General features: G+C 37.5%; 1 protein-coding gene across 1 annotated transcript in view; it reads left to right on the plus strand.

Annotated features, from left to right (window-relative positions):
- The window catches only part of focad (focadhesin), a 75,557-nt gene that overhangs the window by 32,201 nt on the left and 22,493 nt on the right, over positions 1-20,863 (plus strand). The window contains exons 12-26 of the mRNA XM_039658458.2: positions 5,704-5,808; positions 7,023-7,124; positions 8,525-8,655; positions 9,910-10,036; positions 11,143-11,277; positions 11,405-11,455; positions 11,632-11,715; positions 11,806-11,941; positions 14,199-14,387; positions 14,499-14,620; positions 15,023-15,115; positions 15,230-15,318; positions 20,175-20,216; positions 20,509-20,617; positions 20,725-20,841. Of these exons, the coding sequence (XP_039514392.2) occupies positions 5,704-5,808; positions 7,023-7,124; positions 8,525-8,655; positions 9,910-10,036; positions 11,143-11,277; positions 11,405-11,455; positions 11,632-11,715; positions 11,806-11,941; positions 14,199-14,387; positions 14,499-14,620; positions 15,023-15,115; positions 15,230-15,318; positions 20,175-20,216; positions 20,509-20,617; positions 20,725-20,841 (1,632 nt within the window). The remainder of the gene's footprint in view (positions 1-5,703; positions 5,809-7,022; positions 7,125-8,524; positions 8,656-9,909; positions 10,037-11,142; positions 11,278-11,404; positions 11,456-11,631; positions 11,716-11,805; positions 11,942-14,198; positions 14,388-14,498; positions 14,621-15,022; positions 15,116-15,229; positions 15,319-20,174; positions 20,217-20,508; positions 20,618-20,724; positions 20,842-20,863) is intronic.

Raw genomic sequence — 20,863 nt, forward strand, 5'->3', positions numbered from 1 at the left:
GAGTTACACAGTCAATACTAATTAGGTTTTCCAGTGTGCATGCAGTGTCTTGAACTGACAGGCATTGTTCTGGGTCTTTTCTTGGACTTGATCTGGCCCTCAAGGGGTCTAACCTTGATATGTGTCTGGGTCGGGGAGAATGGGGTCCAGAAATCATCATCATCATCATCAGTCAAGTCTCAAATAAAAGCTGTCTTTCAAAAGAAGCCCTGGATCAGTTTAGGCACAGTTTTGTTGGTTACTTATGAATAACGTCGGCCTTTCCAGGCGCACAAGACAGCGATATAAACCAGCGGTCACCGCAAACCATTACGTTTGATCAGTGTTGTAGTCGAGACCACCTCACTCGAGTCCGAGTTGACACCGAGACCATAGAGAGTCGAGTCCGAGTCGAGTCCGAGACCAGAGACGGTCGAGTCCGAGTCGAGACCGAGTCCATAGAGAGTCGAGTCCGAGTCGAGTCCGAGACCAGAGACGGTCGAGTCCGAGTCGAGACCGAGTCCATAGAGAGTCGAGTCCGAGTCGAGTCCGAGACCAGAGACGGTCGAGTCCGAGTCGAGACCGAGTCCATAGAGAGTCGAGTCCGAGTCGAGTCCGAGACCAGAGACGGTCGAGTCTGAGTCGAGACCGAGACCAGTGAGGATTGATTACCTAATTTACTTTTATTTATTTAGAGAAATACTTTTTTTTTTTTTTTACTGAATTTACTTAGAGTTTAAAAAATATGATCAGTTTAGGGTAAAAAGGCCACATAGTAGGTGGTGTTAAAAGTAATTTTATTACAATTTGTCATGCGCGGTTGCGCACTAGAAAATCACCAATCACTGGGCGTTTCAATCAATTTAAAGAAATATTTTATGAACATACATTAATAATCATGAAAAATATTTTTAATTGAACTCGAGTGGACTCGGGAATAATTCCGAGTCCTAAAAAAAAAAATGTACGAGTCAATTCCGAGTCCAAATGGACACGAGTCCATGACAAGACCAAGACCATTAAAATATAGTCTCGAGACCGAGTCCGAGACGAGTCCGAGTCTCGAGTACTACAACACTGCGTTTGATGCCAAAAACGTGAAATGCATTAGTAAAGCAGCTCTTGGGGAATGCACTCAGATCTGAGGGCATAATCCTCAATTCAGGTGGAGAACGTTTCCAGATCCTTCACAGGTTTTCACCAGTTTGTCACTGCTCAATGTAGCCCCTCAGTTTCTCCTAAAATCAAGCATACCTTTCATTTTTATTTAGCTTGAGCTGGGAACGCACTGTCTTCGTATTATAGAAGCTTCCCGAGAAGTGTTTATGCTACGGAAAACAGCTTGAGGAAAAAAAAGAAAGCGAGAGAAACAGGGTGTTAGTCAGATGGTTGGAGAGGATTGCAGCAACTGTTGGAATGAACTTCAAAGCCCAGGGCTCTTTGGCGTTCTTCGCCCGCTGCATGAGATGGATAACTTGTGACAGTCTTGCTTGGTTTAGGTTGAATGAGATGGATGAAAAGAATAAGAATTTGCCCTCCCACCCCTCCTCCATCAGCCCCCTGCTGTGATGAGCATGTCTCGTTGCGTTATTGGCCCTGGCATTTCTTTGGTAGCCAGTCAAGAGCGATTTTCCTGATTATCTGTTATTTTAGATTAAATTTAGATGTCCGTTCTTCTGTGTGCATGGTCACCTCTTCATCGAGTCACTGAGCTGATTTGTCTTTTTTCATTGTTTCAACTAATTCGAAACCTTGAAAATGGAAATTCTGTCATCGTTTACTCGCCCTCAAGTTGTTTCAAATCTCTAAAAATGAACATTTTCATTGTTCAAGTGAACTATTCCTTTAATAATGCTGTCAAAGCTAAACATTTGAACTTCATATTACTAAAACTGAAAATAATAATATTTCACCCCAGAAAAAATAATAATAATTAAAAAATGTTCATAATTTTCTTACCCTCATGTTGTTCCAAACCTGTATGAACTTACTACATTTTGTGGAATTTAAAGTAAGCTATTTTGAGGAATGTCTCAGTGTTTTGTTTTGTTTTTCTACGTACAATGAAAGTAGAGCCCGACCGGTAAAGGATTTTGAAGGCCGATACTGATACAAATATTTGTTGGTTTTAAAATCCGATATATCGGCCGATATTTAAAAAAAAAAATGTTTATTTGAGAAACGCGCAATAAAACATTAACAGATTTCCCTAACATTAGTTCATTGTAGTTATTTATGAGTTTTGCCTAAAAATAATTCAAATGCATTTTAAAAAGAAACTTGTTTCTTTTATTGTCATAACAGAACAGACTGATGCTAGCTTTATGGTTAACTAGTCTATGATAAGCCATAATTTAGCAATGGATAACGTCAGACTGCAAATTGTAAAACATACATTTTCAATATAAGAGGACATGGAGAGATGATACGTTTCATTTCTATAACTGTAAAATACTTCAGTCACATTGTCAAGTTAAAAGGACAGTCAGTCAACTACACTGTAACAACGTAACATAACTATTACTAGCTAATTCCACTTCACTTTCGGCTTATTTAACAGCAGCAAAAGTGGACATGATAGTCACAAATTTTGTCATGCTTATTTGAGTTAAGAGAACTGATGCGGATGTTCTTTTAATTGTTATTCAAACGATGTATGTATTGTGACCAACTCAACGAGTGTTGCCAACAGGGACGGTGTAGACTAGAGTGCCCTCTGGTGGACAAACTATACATCTCCAACACTCATGGCATGGTTCAAGCGCGTTTCGTCCGTTTTTATTTTATTTTTGAAATATTCATTTATCGGCCATTATAACTGCCGATACCGATAGTTTGGAAAATGCCTAATATCGGCCGATAATATCGGTCTGCCGATATATCGATCTGGCTCTAAATGAAAGTCACTGGTATCCAATGTTGTTTCTTCGTATGGACAAAAAATATAATCTTTTTTTAACTTCTGCTTACTTTCTGTGTTGCTTGTTGTCGTGTTCTGTTTTTCTATTGTGCTTTTCAAGGGCTTGCCGTTGCATTTGCTCTACATGCTCTCATTTTTAATTAAATTCTTTGAAGAGCTCTTTGATAAGGGTGGGATGTCTAGAATTCCCTGTGATCGACTGATGATGATTCATTTCTGTCAGCTTAATGAAAATAAAACTGAGATGAATATTTTTTGCTCTTTTACTGCTGGTAATCAACTAAAAGTCCCATAACAGCAATATTTGAACCTCATTTTTTGAATTTTAACATTAAGAGACATTTTATTCAGATTTGGTTGTTTTGCTGTTCTCTCACAGAAGGATTTTCTGACAGTTATGGATGCATTCAATACTTCTCCATTAAATGTCTTTTAAAACTCCTGTTTAAAAGGTTTTTGAAGAAGTCTCTTATGTTCATAATAATAATATATTTCAAAATGTAATAATTTACTGCTCCAGTCTTCAGTGTCGCATGGTCCTTCAGAAATCATTCGAATATATACGATTTGAAATCAGTTTTTGTGGAAACAGATAAAAAAATTTTTTTAGGATTCTTTGATGAACAGAAGGTTCAAAAAACAGTTTATTTGAAATAGAATAATCTGAAACGCTTTAAATGTCTTTACTGTCATTTTTATCCATTGAATGTGTCCTTGCTGAAAAACAAATCAAAATCTTTTGAACGGTATATATCTGACCTTCTTCCAACTCCAGTGGTTCGATATGTGGCAGCTATACTTTGATTTTAATTGCTTGATACTAAGAGACCACATCACTCTTTTACTGGCCTCATTGCACTTGCTACCAGTACATTTTTGAATTGATTTTACAATGCTATTCATTTTTAAGGCCCTGCATGGGCTTGCTCCACAGTATATTAGCAATCGCCTCTCTTATCTAAGTCTATCTACCTCCAGCTCCCTGAGGTCATCGAACCAATTACTACTTTCTGCTCCCCTCTTGCTTTTAAGATTTGAGGGAGATCAGGTTCTCTCAGGTGTGGCCACTAGACTCTGGATATTAAAAGCAGTTTTCAATGTTGATTAAAGGCCTGTTTATACTCCATTTCTTTTGTCAGATGTGCATTGAAGTGTATTTAATAGGTTAGTTTACATGTAAGTTGTTTCTTTTTCAGTTAGGGTAAGTTCACGTCTCTTGGTTCTTTTGGTCTGGCTTCAGCATTCGGTCCTTTTTAGGGTCTCATCTTGTGACATCCCGTCCTGTTTTACAGCTGTAATCAAAATTGTTGTAAATCAGTGTTATTGGCAAATTGTACAGCTGTATGTGGTGAAATCAAACCAAGGGAATTGAAACAACTCAACACAACTAATGTTTCAAGCGGTTTCCCCAAATTCAACTGAAAATGCAATTTCTGCTGTCTTAAAATGATTCAACCCCCTGGATTGAATCCCTGCAAAACAGGTGTTGTCTCAAACACACCTGATGCAACTAATCAAGGGCTTCATTAGCTGCACCAGGTGTGCTTGAGCTAGAACACATTAAATATCTGAACTGGCTAGTTTTGTTGAGTGTCACGTTGGACTGCATGTATGTAATACATAAGTCAAAAGAATGGTGGAGAAAGTTAAGAGAAGATACCATCTCTGCTATCTTTTTGTATCCTGTTCCTGTTTGTTTGCTTTTTTGTTTGTTTTTTAAGGGACAATGCACATCAATTAACATTTTTTGTTTACACTCAAAATTTAAATGCGCCAGAGTTAGCAGAAAAGCTCATTTTCATCTGTAGTCCCTTGGCATGTCAACACGTCATCTTATTACATTAATAAAAAAAAAAAAAAAATTAAAAAAAGTTTCCCAATCACGTTTGAAGCGGTTGACCAATCACAACACACTGGTCCAGCCGACCAATCAGAGCGCATTGCGCAAGGAGGGGCTTCATAGAGACAGGAACTAAACAGGGGTGCGTTTCCCGAAAGCATCGTTAGCCAACCATGGTCGCAAGTTCCGTCGTTATCAGCATAGTTCAACGAGTCGGTGTTTCCCGAAACCATCGTTCCAAGGAACATTCGGAAACAGCATCGCAAAGTTTGGTGGTTTGAACGACAGCTCTCGACCTGTGGTTAGAAGCATCGTTTCTATATTTCATGACATTTGGAAGTAATAAATCCTTTTCTTGAGCAAAATAAGCAAGCTGACATTCAGTACAACCGGTGCCTTTTATTCAGCATACATACAAATGGAATTTACGTCTTTTAGTTTTTCAAAAGATTTGAAGTAACGTGCTTGAATGTGTGAACGTGCTCTACTATGCAAGAACGAGCCAAATATTGAGTCTGGTAATAAAGCAAAACAACTGAGAACAATTAGAAATAGTCCTCAGATGACATGTCTGTAATTTATATAAAACAAATCTAGCGTTAATTGCATCTCAAATAGTTTCATTAAAAGTAGTTATTACTCCACCACGTGCGAAACCAACGTGGTTGAACGATACTTTGCGACAGTGGGTTTCGGGAAACAGCCGTGACTAGCTAGTTGATTTTTCCAACGATGCATCGTACTATGGTAGTGAAACAGTGAACTACGTCGTTGTACGGGAAACGCACCCCAGAGCGAAACTGACAAGGGTAAGGAAGGATCTGCTAAAATGTAAAATAGGTGTTTTTGAACATTTTTAAGCATGAAAACCTGTTCTAGTCGAGTCTAAAAACAAAATGGCATAATAGGTTCTCTTTAAATATCTATCCATTGTTTGCTTAATTGTTTTTCAATTTACCTCTAGGTGCCATGTCTACTTCCTGTCCTGATGTTTAAACTGGGCCGAGTGTCCGATCCAGCTTTGTCTCTCTCTGTTCTCTATACTCTGCCAAGACTGGGAACCCACAAGGTACAATCATTAATATCCACTGTTTACCTAAATCAGAAACTTAATAAAATAATATTTTGGATTTTGAAAGTTTTATCAAGAAAGACAGTTGGGAGTTAAATTAAATGTGCAGAAAGCTAATCATTCAATGTTCTTAAATTGTATTAAAAAGATGCATTAACATGTTTGGCAATCAAAATTAAAGGGATAGTTCACCCAAAAATGAAAATTAGTCCACCTCAAGTCATCCTAGGTGTATATGACATTCTTCTTTCAGACGATTGCAATTTGAGTTCTGGTTAGTACCTTGTTATTACCCAGTAATTGTAATTACTATAATAAGTACATGGTATGTACATGGGTAACAGGATTGTAAAATGAAGCGTTACCCTTTTATAGACTTCAAACAGAAACGGCCATTCACTGCCATTATAAAGCTTGGAAGAGCCAGGATTTTGTTTTATATAAATCTGATTGTATTTGTCTGAAAGAAGAATGTCCTGTACACCAAGGATGGCTTCAGGGTGAGTAAACCATTTTATTTTTAGGTGAACTATCCCTTTAAGAATACAGTACCATTAACGGGTTATTATAGCGCAGTTTCACAGAAATATGAGTCTAGTCCGTCTGCAGGGATTTGGGATGCTTTGCTTCCTCTGTTGCCATGGCAACCACTCACCTGCACTGTAGGCAACTCCAGCCATTAACCTGACCGCTGTCTGTGCCATTGTTATTCATTTGATTCCACTAACAATTCATATTATTCATAAATCTTGTATGCCAAGTGTGTACTTCTGTAACATTTGGCCTGCTAGTAAAATGCTGCATCAACAAAAACACATTCTGTAGCTTGCACAATGAGTGCACACTGTACTAAAAGATGAATAAATGAGAGAGGGGAGATGTTTGGTGTTTTTGCTGATGGTATTTTATATGCTTAGGCACTCTATCATCAGCCTTGGAATGGGGTGGGAGTGTTTTGCCCTTTAATGTAGTCCTTAATTTGAGTTTTTTGTAATCTGTGAGATACTTTTCTATTTAAAAGCACAGCAGAACACAAACTGGCCTGTTGGTATTAAGCATTAAAAACATCAAACCATTAGGTAGTTATATATATATATATATATATATATATATATATATATATATATATAGTTTGCCTATATCCAGTCCTGTTCATCGTTATGTTTTGGCATTATGTGTGTGTGTCCTGACTGAACGCTCTTGTCTTGTAGTTCTGTATCCCGCAGGTGCTTCATGTTCTGCAGACTCTGGGTAGTTCATCCAGACTGAGGCCTGTGGCTCTGAGGCTCTTAACTCTGTTATGGAAAAAACAGGTGCAGTTAATGTTAAAATAATTCAGATCTGTTCTTAGTGTGTTGTGTCAGGTCTATGAGAGCATGATGCATTGATTCTGTTCATTTCTTTTGTTGAAAATCACTATTTAAAATTGATGTATTTCCATTTGACCAATTTGGTTTATGCTTTGAAATAGTATATTTATGTACTATTATTTATTATTATATTATATCTAAAATATATATTAATTAAATGTATAAATTAACTACAAGAAACATATTGTATTTTTTAATATAATATAATATATCTTATTTAATTATTTTATTTATTTAAAATGTATATATTCATATTTTGTTATTTTGTTTTATGTTGTGAAATAGCATTATATTTATATATTAATATATTTAATTATATTTCTATATGAGAGACTTAGGTTTCATCTTCTACTTTAATATGAAATATTACATTTATATATTACTATTATTATTATATTTAAGTCTGAACAGCTTCTGTTTTTTTGTCTAATAATTAAATACAAAATAATTTATTAGAATTAATTTTTGTTATATAATATTATTAGCGTGTGTAATGTACTTTGTAAGTGACACTTCAAAAAAAGTTTTTAAAAAATCCCAATTTTATTTACCTGAAAAATGAGTGAAATAAAATTATGCATATAACTTAATAGTTTGAGCCTTGTAGTTAATAAAGCAAAAATTATTATTATATTAATTAAACTTTAAAATTTCAGGACTGTCATTAGTTCACAGAGAATTTGTTAAAAAAACAAATTAATCTTTATTATTTCACAGTTAAAATGGATATATACATAATTTGCCATCTTGTTTTGTCCTTTGAAATATAATGTAAATATAAATATATATAAATATAATTTTTTATATATATTATTATCAATAATTGCTTTTAGGTCTGAGAGACTTTAGTTTCATCTACTAATAGATGTTTATTTATATATTGTGTTATGTTTAAGTTTGACTGGCTTTTGTTTCATCTAATGATTTAATTCAAAATAATTCATAATCATTAATCATTTCATATAATATTATTAGCATGTCATTTGAGTACAAAAAAAAAATAAAATTCATAACTTTGCTTTACAAAAAAGAAGAGTGAATTAAAATTAAGCACATAACTTAATGGTTTGATCCCTGTAATTAATGAAATAAAAAATGATTGTGAGCTTTATTATTTTAGCAATCTCATTTAGTCATGTGACAGTTGGCAAAGAATTTGTGTGTTTTAGAAAAATGTAAATTTTCACTTAAATTAGTCATTATCAATTCAGATTCAATCTGCATGTCTGTTTTGGTACCCAGACCTGCTATAATATCTGTATCTGTATGATCTGCTGTACTGTATATCATAGTTCTATTACTTTCAGGATAGATTTCTGAGACTTTTGACCATTTGTATATAGGACCGTGTGTATCCTGATCTGCAGAGACTGATGTCACAGCTTGAGAAATCGTCAGTGGTCATTGGAAAAGATACGCAGTGGGAGCAGATATTGGCCAGAGCAGCATGTATCAGGGACATCTGCAGAGAGAGGTCTGCTTCGTCCAAACCTTCAAAACTACACTTCATTTAGCAAGTGTGATGTGCTGCATATTAAGCCACCACTCTGCTAACTTCTGATTAGTGGTGGAACGGATCACAAAATTCACGGATCGGATCATTTATGGTTTTTGAGCCACGGATCGGATAATTTTTCGGATCAGGAAAAAAAGAAAAATTTTTACTTTTTACTTTAATAAATAATATGTATTACTTAAAGCTCACTAGAAGTTCATCGATAGCTACTACATCAATAACTACTAGCCTAACTGATAAAGTTCACACATTATTTAAAACAAATACACAAACTACAAGCAGAGATGAATCTCTAAATGACAAGCTTACTAACAGTAGTATTCTGGTACAGAAATTACTAATTAAGCCTAAATGTAAAATAACAAAGACAACAGTAGGAATATTAGATGCGTGCTGTCACTTTAAGACCGACTGTATGGACCGGAAAAACTAACAAACATCCGGTATTTTTTTAGGGATGCACGGTATATCGGCCACCATATCGGTATCGGCTGATATTTGCTCATTTTTATGTTATCGTTATCGGCCCGATAATAAAATTTGGCTGATATATTGAAGCTGATAAATAATGAATTATTTCCTTCAACACTTGACACCTGAGACACTTAAGATGCACACTGTTCAACATGATTGATCTTAATTGCTTGAAATATGATTGGAATCAAAAACGAAGTGCAAAATGTGCTGTCATATCGGCTGCGTGAAATTATAATGAGAACATTGTAATTGTGTTAGAGAACGGATTTTAATTGTGAGACTTTTGTTTTTGCAATCAGGCTTTCAAAAAATGATATAAAAATTTGATTTAGATTTATCGGCCGATATATCGGTTATCGGCTTTCAAATATAAAGAATTGTTGGTTATCGGTATCGGCCAAAATGTTCATATCGGTGCATCCCAAGTATTTTTCTTACTGTTCACTGTATAACTGTTAACTTATGACGAGTTGAGTCCCGATATTCGCCTCTTCTTCTGCGTTTAAAGGTTGTTGAATCATGGCAAGACGAAACACATCCACTCAATGATGGTTAAATTTAGCAGTTAACATTAATCCGAGAATCACAACCGTGGGGCCTGACTCGTACGGATCACAGATCACCCCTACTTCTGATTTATTGATCTCTTATAGACCACACTAACAGTTGACCAGTAAATGTTCCCTGAGCTTTGCCACACTGGTGTCATTCACTCTGTCGGTCATGTTGTCCCAGGCCGTACCAGCACGGAGGAGACATGCTGGCCGCCGTCAGAGACACACTGCTGCAGTTCTCCAGGAAGGATCAGGCTACCCCCGCTGCTCTGGCACTGCAGGGCTTACAGGAGCTCTGTAGGGCTGAGGTCAGTCTTTCTGTGCCAAATGCTATTAGAAGAATTAAAGAGAATATGAAAATGCATTTTTATTTACAAACTACTATTGGGTAAGCCACTGTGTGCCCTCCTGCCTATTATGAAGAGGAAAATTATGATCAGTTCAGGACTTAACGAGGGTTTTCGCTTCGTTGGTACTGGGTTGTAGATTTGTACTTGCTCTGCAAACATTTTCACAATCCCTGACATAATATTTTATATACACTCACCTAAAGGATCATTAGGAACACCATACTAATACTGTGTTTGACCCCCTTTCCCCTTCAGAAGTGCCTTAATTCTACGTGGCATTGATTCAACAAGGTGCTGAAAGCATTCTTTAGAAATGTTGGCCCATATTGATAGGATAGATGGAGATTTGTGGGATGCACATCCCGTTCCACCACATCCCAAAGATGCTCTATTGGGTTGAGATCTGGTGACTGTGGGGGCCATTTTAGTACCTGGTACCACTCATCTCCACTACAAATAGGAAAAAGATGCTACAATTTGGAAGAGCTCACCAAAATTAGACAGTTGAAGACTGGAAAATGTTGCCTGGTCTGATGAGTCTCGATTTCAGATGGTAGAGTCAGAATTTGGCGTAAACAGAATGAGAACATGGATCCATGATGCCTTGTTACCACTGTGCAGGCTGGTGGTGGTGGTGTGATGGTGTGGGGATGTTTTCTTGGCACACTTTAGGCCCCTTAGTGCCAATTGGGCATCGTTTAAATGCCACGGCCTACCTGAGCATTGTTTCTGACCATGTCCATCCCTTTATGGCCACCATGTACCCATCCTCTGATGGCTACTTCCAGCAGGATAATGCACCATGTCACAAAGCTCAAATTATTTCAAGTTGGTTTCTTGAACATGACAATGAGTTCCCGGAGGGGTCTTCTGTTGTTTTTCCCTTTTCACACCGGCCCATCTGGCACCAACAACCATGCCACACTCAAAATTGTTCTTAAATCACCTTTCTTTCCCATTCTGACATTCAGTTTGGATTTCAGGAGATTGTCTTATATAATATTGGTTCTCTTAAACTGTTGAGCCCTGCATTTGAATATTCTTGTCATCTGCTTTCTGTTCAGGTAGTTGATATCAGCTCCACGTGGAAGGCACTGTCTCCTAAGCTGTGCTGTGACACCAGACCCCTGGTCCTGAAGGCCACAGCTGAACTTCTGGCACTAGTGCCTGCTTTAACCATCAAAACAGAAGAATATGAGGCACGAGACCACCAAACACTGTTTCTCATTGCTACTGTAGATGTGTGGTATTGTGGAGCAGTGTCTGAACTCTCTACATTTCACACACTGGATGATTTACTTCAGGCTCTATGTCCTTTTCCTACAGAAATTCAGAAATGAGGCAGTGAGTGTTTTATGGGGCTACGCTCTCAGTCAGGTGAGCGCTGACATTTTCAAATGGTAATGAACTGAAGGAATGGGCCGGACTAGTCGGCCAATGAAGAGTCATGCCATTTTTGTATTCATTTATATGTAGCAATTATTTATTTGCTTTTACACTGTACCTGTGATGAGTGAGCAGTAATAGTCGAAGCTTTTTATTGGCTTCATCAGGACCCAGTGGTTGCAAGCCAAGGTTTTAAAGCCCTCTCGGAGTATCCTGAACCATCTCACACCATCCTACACTTACCAGAACAGGTGAGAACGTCATAGAATGTCCTCACATTATTTCTGTCTACCTTTTATTTATACCGAATATCTGTAATAGTGACGTGATCTCGCTAACAGGCCAGGCCCGTACCAAAGCAGCCTGATGAGGACGACGAAGGGAAGGAAAATGGGAACGAGAAGGATGAAGATATTTCAGTGCCAGGGGCGTCATACGTCAAACTAATTTGTCTCACACCGCAATCCATTTTACCAGGTATGATATAAGATCATGGTGACTAACAGACTTTTTATAGTCAATGTTCTTTCAACTTGCATTTCACAAAACCTCAGTTTAAAGGGGTTTTACAAGATGTAAAATAAGTCTCTGATGTCCCCAGATGTGAAGTTTTAGCTCAAAATATCCCCCAGATATTTTTAAATAGCATATTAACGGTCTAGGTAAACTTTATTATCCCACAGGGGAAATTCATCCATTACACGCCCTTGTCACAACATATTCTCTAAAAACAAACACATGAAATGACAGAAATGAACAGTGACAACATAAAAGAAATGACAATAACAGAATCCAACATTTATTTATTTATTTTTTTCTCTCGGGGAAACCTGTATGGGGTTATGGATGTTGTAAGCATATCCTTATTTTGATTGTGTATTTTTTATTTTTCTCAGATGGTTTTTTGACTTGTTTTTGATGATGGTAGGGGACAAAAGGGAAAGGGAGTAGATTATGGGAGCATTGTTTGAAAGTGTGTGTGTATGAATGAGAATGTCAATGTATTTAAATGTTTGTAATAGTCCTGTGTTGTATTTACTTTATTTATGAATTTCTATTCTATTATGACCCGTCCTTCGGATGAGACGTTAAACCGAGGTCCTGACTCTCTGTGGTCATAAAAAATCCCAGAATGTCTTTCGTAAGTGCAGGGGTGTAACCCCGGCATCCTGGCCAAATTTGCCCAGTAGCCTCTGTCCATCATGGCCTCCTAATCATCCCCATATACACCAATTGTCTTCATCACTGTCTCCTCTCCACCAGTAAGCTGGTGTGTGGTGAGCGTTCTGGCGCAATATGGCTGCCGTCTCATCATCCAGGTGGATGCTGCACATTGGTGGTGGTTGAGGAGATCCCCCCCTTCTATGTGAAGCGCTTTGAGTGTCCAGAAAAGCGCTATATAAATGTAACGAATTATTATTATTTATTATTATTATCTTGTTTGTTGTAAAGAAGGGACCCCCTCAAAAATGAGATGGTTCACCTCAAGGGGGTATCCTTAAAAACAAATAGGCAAGGCAAGGCAAGTTTATTTATATAGCACATTTCATACACAGTGGCAATTCAAAGTGCTTTACGTGGAAGAATTAAAGAAGTCAGAATAATTAAAACAGTTCAGAATTAAAAAAAAGCATAATAATAAAAATAAAATACAGTGTCGAAAATAAAATGTACAGTAACAGTCGGACGAACAGTGGCACAGTGCTCATTCAGTAAATGCAATCAATATAAATAAAAACAATTAAGAGTAAAAATAAAATAAAATAAAGTAATACCCCTATCTGAGATGGAAGAGATTGAGCTGGTTTACGGTGCTACTGGGACTCCAGCCCAGGGACTTCTTATATTCTCAGCAGTAATTTACTTCTTCACTCGCCTCATGAGTGAAATAAACAAACATCTAACATTAAAAAGAGGTCTAATATTATCAGGTAGCTAAAAATGTGATAGCTTGCGATGTGCTCGATCATTGTACAATCTGATCGCTGTACAAATTATTTATTGTACCTTTCTGTTTTAATTCCCCATTGTAAAATTCTACAAGTTGACCTATTACTTTCAATTTTCACAAATTCCCATGATCCATTGTCGTTTAAATTAACAGTCAATTTATCGATTTATCGTTAGCATTAATGGCAAACTCGTGTTCCTGGGCGGGGTTTATGTAAATGTTATGGTTTGTGATGTCACTAACCAGGGAGGAAACTTGTGTAGTCCATACCTGCCGTTTATTGTAGTCCTTAAAGCGATTTCTTTAAAAGAAAATATCTCCCTTTGCTTTGAACTTTGAGCGTTGTGACTTAGCAGATGTTGTTTATGCTCAAACAACAACATTACACACAAACTAAAGTTAGAAAAGTGAAATCATAATCAACCACCCCTTTAAACGACTGTCAAATTAGTCAATGAGCACATCCCTAGTAGAAATTCTGACAGATTTTATGCTCTACATTTTTACATATCGTAGACACAAAGTGTGATCGTTTCACAGTTACAGTTTCACAGTTAGTGTCAGTGTACTTGCCTTAAAGCAAAACATGCAGCATAACTCGCCCACAACCAATCGCCCACACCAATTTCATTTATTAAGTCAGTGTAGTCACAACAGAGACTACACTGACTTAATAAATGAAACAATATATAATATATTATTGGCTTATCATTATTATAAGGACTACTGCTTTTAATGTTTTGTTTAGCCTACTTAATTCATGAATTTTGTCTTCCAATGCAGCCCTTGAGACCTTCCTAACAGCTGTTGTGAGGCAGGAGATGAACCAAATGCCCCGCGGGGTGTACCATTTAGCGCTGAGTGGGGGGAATCTGCGCTCTGACCAGGGAAAAACTGTCTCCGGGATTCCTTCCTTCATGTTGAAAACATATGAGAAGAACAAGCAGCCGGGTCTTAAACCTGGCTTAGCAGGTACAGATGCATTCAACACGCTAATGTGGGTGTTTAAAGAACACTAAAAATGATTATAGGTAAAAATGTTCTGTTTGTGCAGTCATATGTGTTTTGATTGATCGGTTTCAGCTGGGCTTCTACTCTGTTATGACCTTCCTGTTCAGACTGACAAAGATGGACGCCCAATCAGCCGCTTCCTTGTCAGCAGGGGGCGGAGTTATCAACAAATGTTAGCCACCCTTATTCACGAGGTACCTTTTCTGATTATTTTTTCTGACTTATTGGATGAAACTCAAGAACTTGAATTATATTTTAATTTTAAAAAGTTATATTTTACCCCAAAATAATAATATTATTAATCATATTATTCTTTTCACTTTTTCCTTCCAAATTTTCATTATTGTAATGTTTGGACGTTCAATTTTTGAGTTTATTTGTAATTCCCTTTTTTGTTTTAGATTCTAATTTCAGAAATTATTATTTATTTTGTAAAATGTTTATTTATTTGTCAATACAATAAAAAAATCTATACAATGAAAGGAAGTGCAAACAATAGTACTACAATGTATAAAATTATAAATCCTTTTTTTTATGATTTGAATCCTTTATATTGGTCATATGCTTTCAGTGTTTTGCTGTTTTGTTCCTCTCAGGTGAACATCCAGCCGTCGGAGTGGCACCGCTCTCTGCTTTTGCCTCAGGCCTGGCGGGGCTTCATGAGCCGGGCTTACCATGCAGCTCTCCGGGTAATTCTGTGTGTCTGTATAACTATCACATCAGATATAGGAGAAGACGAGCATTTATGATTAAGGCCATCATTTATGAGATTATTCTCATCATTGTCCATAATTATTGTCCAGGGTCGAAAGGCAGAGCTGGAGATGCTACAGAAACAGGGTAAAGAGAGTCCAGAGGAACTGCAGTATAAACAGCACTATGCCTGGCTCTGGTAAGATTCACACATCCAGACTGAGCTGGAGTTTATGTTAATGTCGTGATGGTCTTCCATTTCGTGAGACAAAAAAAAACAAAAAAAAAAACAAAAAAGTTCAGTTGTATCAAATTTAAGGCCATAAAAAAATCTTTAATATCATGAATTGTATAAGAAAGTCTTAATTATCATTTCAAGAGGTCTTACATCTGGGGACACAAAAACAGGAGTCGTGAAACAGCTGTATGTTATTATTAAATTTCAAAAAGGCTATTTAATTGCGAGCACTGCATATTTCAAACGAATTGTTTGCATGTTCTACAGGCTAACTCTTTCAAAGCAGTTCACAAACAAATGCCAAGCACCAGGGTAGATTTCTGCTTTTCTATAAGCGCCACCTACTGCCAGAGAGTGAACAGGTTATCGCATCAGGTAATCACATTATGAAATAAATGTGTTTTTTCTCCAAAACACATTGAGAACAATTATTTGGCCCCTTTTTATTAAATACTCCTTTTTCCATGACAACAGCTCTGAGTCTTCTCCTATAATGCCTGATGAGTTTGGAGAACACCTGACAAGAGGTCAGATACAGAATCTCTTCAGTTCAGCACACTCATTTTCTATAGGGTTCAAGTCAGGGTCAGGGACTGGGATGGCCATTGCAGATGCTTGGTTTTGTGCTCATTTTTGTTTTGATTTTGATATTTGTTTTTGGGCAAGATGTCCAGGACCTCTTGGAAAATTAGGCCCGCAGCATCAGATACAGCAGAGTATTTCATTTTACACATGGGATACTTTTTTATCCCGGTGTAAACCAAACCCATATTAAGTGTTTTCTGCCAAAAAGCTTCTTTTTTTTGTTTGTTTCATACTAAAATTTACTTTGGCGACAAATGGGTTAAAATTCATTACAAAATGGCTCAGAATAGTTTTGAAAATTGTTTGCAGATGCCATTTGATTTGATATTTTATGAATGCAGTTGTGAATGCAATGCCATTCATACATTTTTAAGTGTGACTTGAGCGTTCAAATACTTTTGGTGGGTGGCAAACTCTGCACATTCTTAAAAAGGTTTTTATCACAGTGAGATCAGATTTAGCATTAGAGTTTTTATTAAAAATTGATTTTAAAAATCTTATGTAGGCAATAGAGCTGGCAAAAAATGCACTTTGCACACACACACACATATATATATATATATATATATATAGTTATCTTAAAAAAAGAGCTATAGATGTAGTTCAGATTCTCACTAAACAGCTCAAGGAATCTCTAACGAGCACACACGACCATAAACCACTTGTAATCTGACCGTTTGAATTATATTTAATAATTTTCAGCACAAAAAGCTTAGCATTTTGAGAAACTGTCAAGATGAATGCAGCACTATAATGAAAGCCTCTAAAGAGTGAACCGTAATTGGAGCTTGCACCATAGGGAGGAATGTGAGGGTATTATTTTATACATCTCGTTTGTGTCAAACCATCCAGAGCTGTAGAACTGTGATTGCTGTGGCCTTTTCAGCCGCTTCGAAAAACCAGAGACTGACATTTCGAAGTCGCATACAAATGCATGCTCAAATTCATCTAATCTTTCAATGTAAACCGGTTGGCATGTATAGGCTGTTATTGTTCACACAGTGTCCCGCCATAATATGCCCTATCGCATAACCAGAACACCATAACTCAACCCCTAAGACGCCATTTTGACAAGCCTGTCAGGCAATGAGTGATTGATGGGATAGCATGTTCAGATGGCAGCCAGAGGCTTCATTCCCCACGGCATCACGGATTCTAGTTTGTTCCGCAGTCTTTGTGTAATGCAGTTATTACTCTCCTGGGAGCTGAGGGCAGTCTATATGCGGTCACGTGCCCTGAAGCATGCTGGGAGGCTTGGATGGTTTGAGAACACTGGGATTGTAGGGTTACAACTTTTCAAGTAAAGATAGTTTAAGCTTGAGGAAATGAGGTAAACTTTTGTCATAAAGGGAATTTGTGAGGTCCAAAAAGTATGACAATGATTTTGAAATTGAATACAAACTTTACGTATTGTTTATATTATATTAATCTTTAATGGCGACTCATTATGCTTTTATACATTAAACTTTTTTTAGTGTGCAATGTTGCTGTTTGAGCTTGAAAAAGGTCTGCAAAGTTCACAGCCACTCCCAAGTGAGTTCTTCTCTATATCAGTGTTACTGTTTCTTAAAGCTACACTGTGTAACTCTTTTAGTTTATTCTTAGCTAAAAACGCTTAATTTTTTTTTTTTCAAAAATATATGTGCTCATTAACGTATATTTACTTCGTTCAAGTAATAAAGTATTCTCGTGAGTGTATAATATGCCATTGAAAATACATACGGGTAAGGGGTTCTAATGTGGGTCGCCATGTTGCCCCTCCATCTTGAAAGTACATTAGCCAAAGTGGGACATACACGTTAATTCAAGCTTCGCCTTTCGCGTTTACGTTTGAGTTAACACTCATGGACGAGGTCGAACTGGAAGCCATGTTAATCTTGGACTACATTGGCCACCGTAGGAGTTAAAACGAAATCGGAATTGAGAGGAAAAGAAACTAATATTCGCTGGATGGTCATATACCTTTTCGCCACTAGATGGGGGTAAAAACCACACCGTGTAGCTTTAACTCCCTGAAACTCTCTTGATATTCATCCAGGAACAAATATGTAACAACATTCCTCATTTAAATAATTCCCACCCAAGGCATACGCAAAATAAAGGGTACGAGGCCTGGGTGAGTCGCATTAGTAGTGCGTTGAAATGCGCAGTTATGGTGAGGGGCGTGACATTTCCAAAATAAGCTCAAGTGGTTGACCAATCACAACACACTGATCCAGCTGGCCAATCAGAGCACACGGTGCTTTTCAAAAGGAGGGGCTTCATAGATACAGGAACTAAACAGAGCGTTACCAAAGTCCTTTTAGGCAAGTCATGTCACTCAGCCGCCATCTTGGCAACGCCACCGGGCAGCTATTTCGGACTAACAAGACCAGGCTCCTATCTAAATGAATGGGCAGAGACTCAGATCTGAACTTTCACTGGTCACCAGGACATACAAACTGCTTGTTTAGAAACAATAATAAAAAATGCTTGATGACCCCAAAATAAGGTTTAAAACGCCTTTTTCCCCACAGGTTATACCTTGACTGCGCATGCGCAAGGGTCCTCTCCCGCTCAGTTGTGCACACGCTACTGCTCGCTCGCTCTAGATTCTGGGAGATTTGAACTAATTTGCGGTCACCAGGAAGCCGCTATCAATCTGTGGGAGACTTGGGATGTCTGATATTTACAGTTACACAGATCAAATCTGCCGCCTTTTCAAACATTAACATATTTTCCGCTGTCGCCCACCTCAACTGTGCGCATGCGTTGGTGGAACCAGAAGATAGGCTTAAATGTTCCCCCGCTTGACTGTTAAAAGCATACGATTGGCTTTCCAGCGGGAGGGGCGGGACATGTGGATGCATACAACTGCCATCTTTGGTGTTACAGGTTTTCCCTATATAGTTGTATTAAGGATTGAGGAAGTGGCATGTCTCTATATAAATAGTTTCTGGTGTTACTGACAGACTGGGAGGAGAGGTGCTGCAACAATGTCAAATATGTGAAAAATATGGTTTGTTTTTTTTTTACTTTCAGGCATGAAAACATTCTAGTAGAGCCCAAAAGAGTGATTTAGAAAAAGGGCGTATTAGAGTCCAAAAACCTGAGGCCATGTCTACTAATTTTTCTCTCCGTTTTGGCCTTCCGTCCACACTGAGACGCCGTTTTAAGTCAACAAAAACGTATCGTTTGGAAAACGCTTTCCAAAGTGGATAAATGGAAAACGCCGTTTTCGCGTTGTAGTGTGGACAGTGAAACCGGAGGTATTTCAAAACGATGACGTAAGTTTAGTCATGTGATCCATGAAGTACCAATAGATATTCATGTTTATCGGTATTGTGCCTGTTTTGTGTTATTAATTTTTACACTATTGCTAAAATATGTTACTTAATATGTGCTATTCTTCATAGCACTACAAAGATGACAGATAATGTACTTACATTTGCTGTCCTGCAGCAAAACAGGAGAGCAGTTACGTTTTAGACCAAACATAGGACCAAACATGCGACCTGGTGATGATCAGTGATGGTGAGATATTTTGCTAAATAAAATTATCCTGTTCTTGTGCGATAACATTATTATCTCAGTGAGCTTTTGTGAAGTTTCACGCATGCGCAGTAAAGTGAATTTAGAAGTTTCTCATCCACACTGAAACGTCGGAAAACGTCGGAAAACGCTAGTGTCGTTTTTAAACGAAAACCCCGTTTTCAAATGTATCCGGATTAATGTGGACGTAGCCTGAGACCACTATTGGAAATGCTTCTATTTGCAGTTCTCTGATTTAAATACAATTTTACATCATAATTTATTAGCATATTAATTGGAAATTTTCAGTGAAAGATTTAAATAAATGTCTTTAGTACCTTTAATGACAGCAGCACTCAAGAGCACTCATGAACTCCATTAGTTTGTGTAAAACTGTATAATGTGATCCTGTATGATTAGAGAATAATTCAAAGAGCATCAGTGAAAGCAACGTCTGTCCATTTAAAATTCAACCTAGTATCTTTCTTATCCATTTTATGCAATTTTTTCTCTAAATGATTCAGAATATTCCTGCATTTCCATGTTTAAATTGGATGAATCCCAGATTTTGGGCCTCAGACTTCTGGGACCCACTGTACTCGATGTAGCCATGCGAGTGATACCTTCGCTCTTAAATCATTGCCTGAGGAGATGAAAGCTCTTCTGTCGGTCTATGGAGCACTTTAAATCATATCCCTCTCTTTCATTCGGTCTTTTCTCAGGGTCAGAGACCAACTGACTGATGTGGTCAAATCTGCCACCAAGTAAGTTACTGAAGCTGCTGATATTTTTTGTTAGAAGCTGAAAGTCTAAACCATTGATTTTTATTTTCTTTGCTTTTATTATTAAACCAAGTGCTTTATATTCAGAATTTGCAGTTGGTCTTGATTCACTGCAGTCTCTTAGGGAAACTTTTCTCTGTGCTTTATTGATTCATTGTAAGCTCATAATTAAAAACCGAAATTGTCAGTCCTATTTTCAACATCAATAATAGAACAATAGCTGTTCTGGTAAAAATCTATGAAAAAGTTTTTTGCTTTCCATTTCCATTGACAGAGATAGTCCGGTCGTTCAGGGAAACTCTATTTTAGCACTAAGTGGCCTGGCTGTCGTCTTAACCAGATACGAGAGCAACCTTCCTACACAGTCTGAGAGTGGATGTGAGGTGAGATGCGGCTTTATTAAGAGTCCTGGCTTTCATACTCACCTTTCAAAACAGTAGCAAAAAATATCTTGAGAACTTCCAAATAAAATTTACATTTCCATTCGTAGGTGGTTCCAGACACCCTTCCCACAGTTAATTGGCTGTCGATGGTGACTGACACACTGCTCAGCATTGTGAGCAGTAGCAGGAACCCGAAAGGTCAAGTCTTCCCATGGTTCATTCATGTGAGTTGTGACCCCTCAGATG

The sequence above is a fragment of the Pimephales promelas genome, chromosome 1 (genome assembly GCF_988280905.1).
Source record: "Pimephales promelas chromosome 1, fPimPro1.hap1.1, whole genome shotgun sequence".
Classification (NCBI taxonomy): domain Eukaryota; kingdom Metazoa; phylum Chordata; class Actinopteri; order Cypriniformes; family Leuciscidae; genus Pimephales; species Pimephales promelas.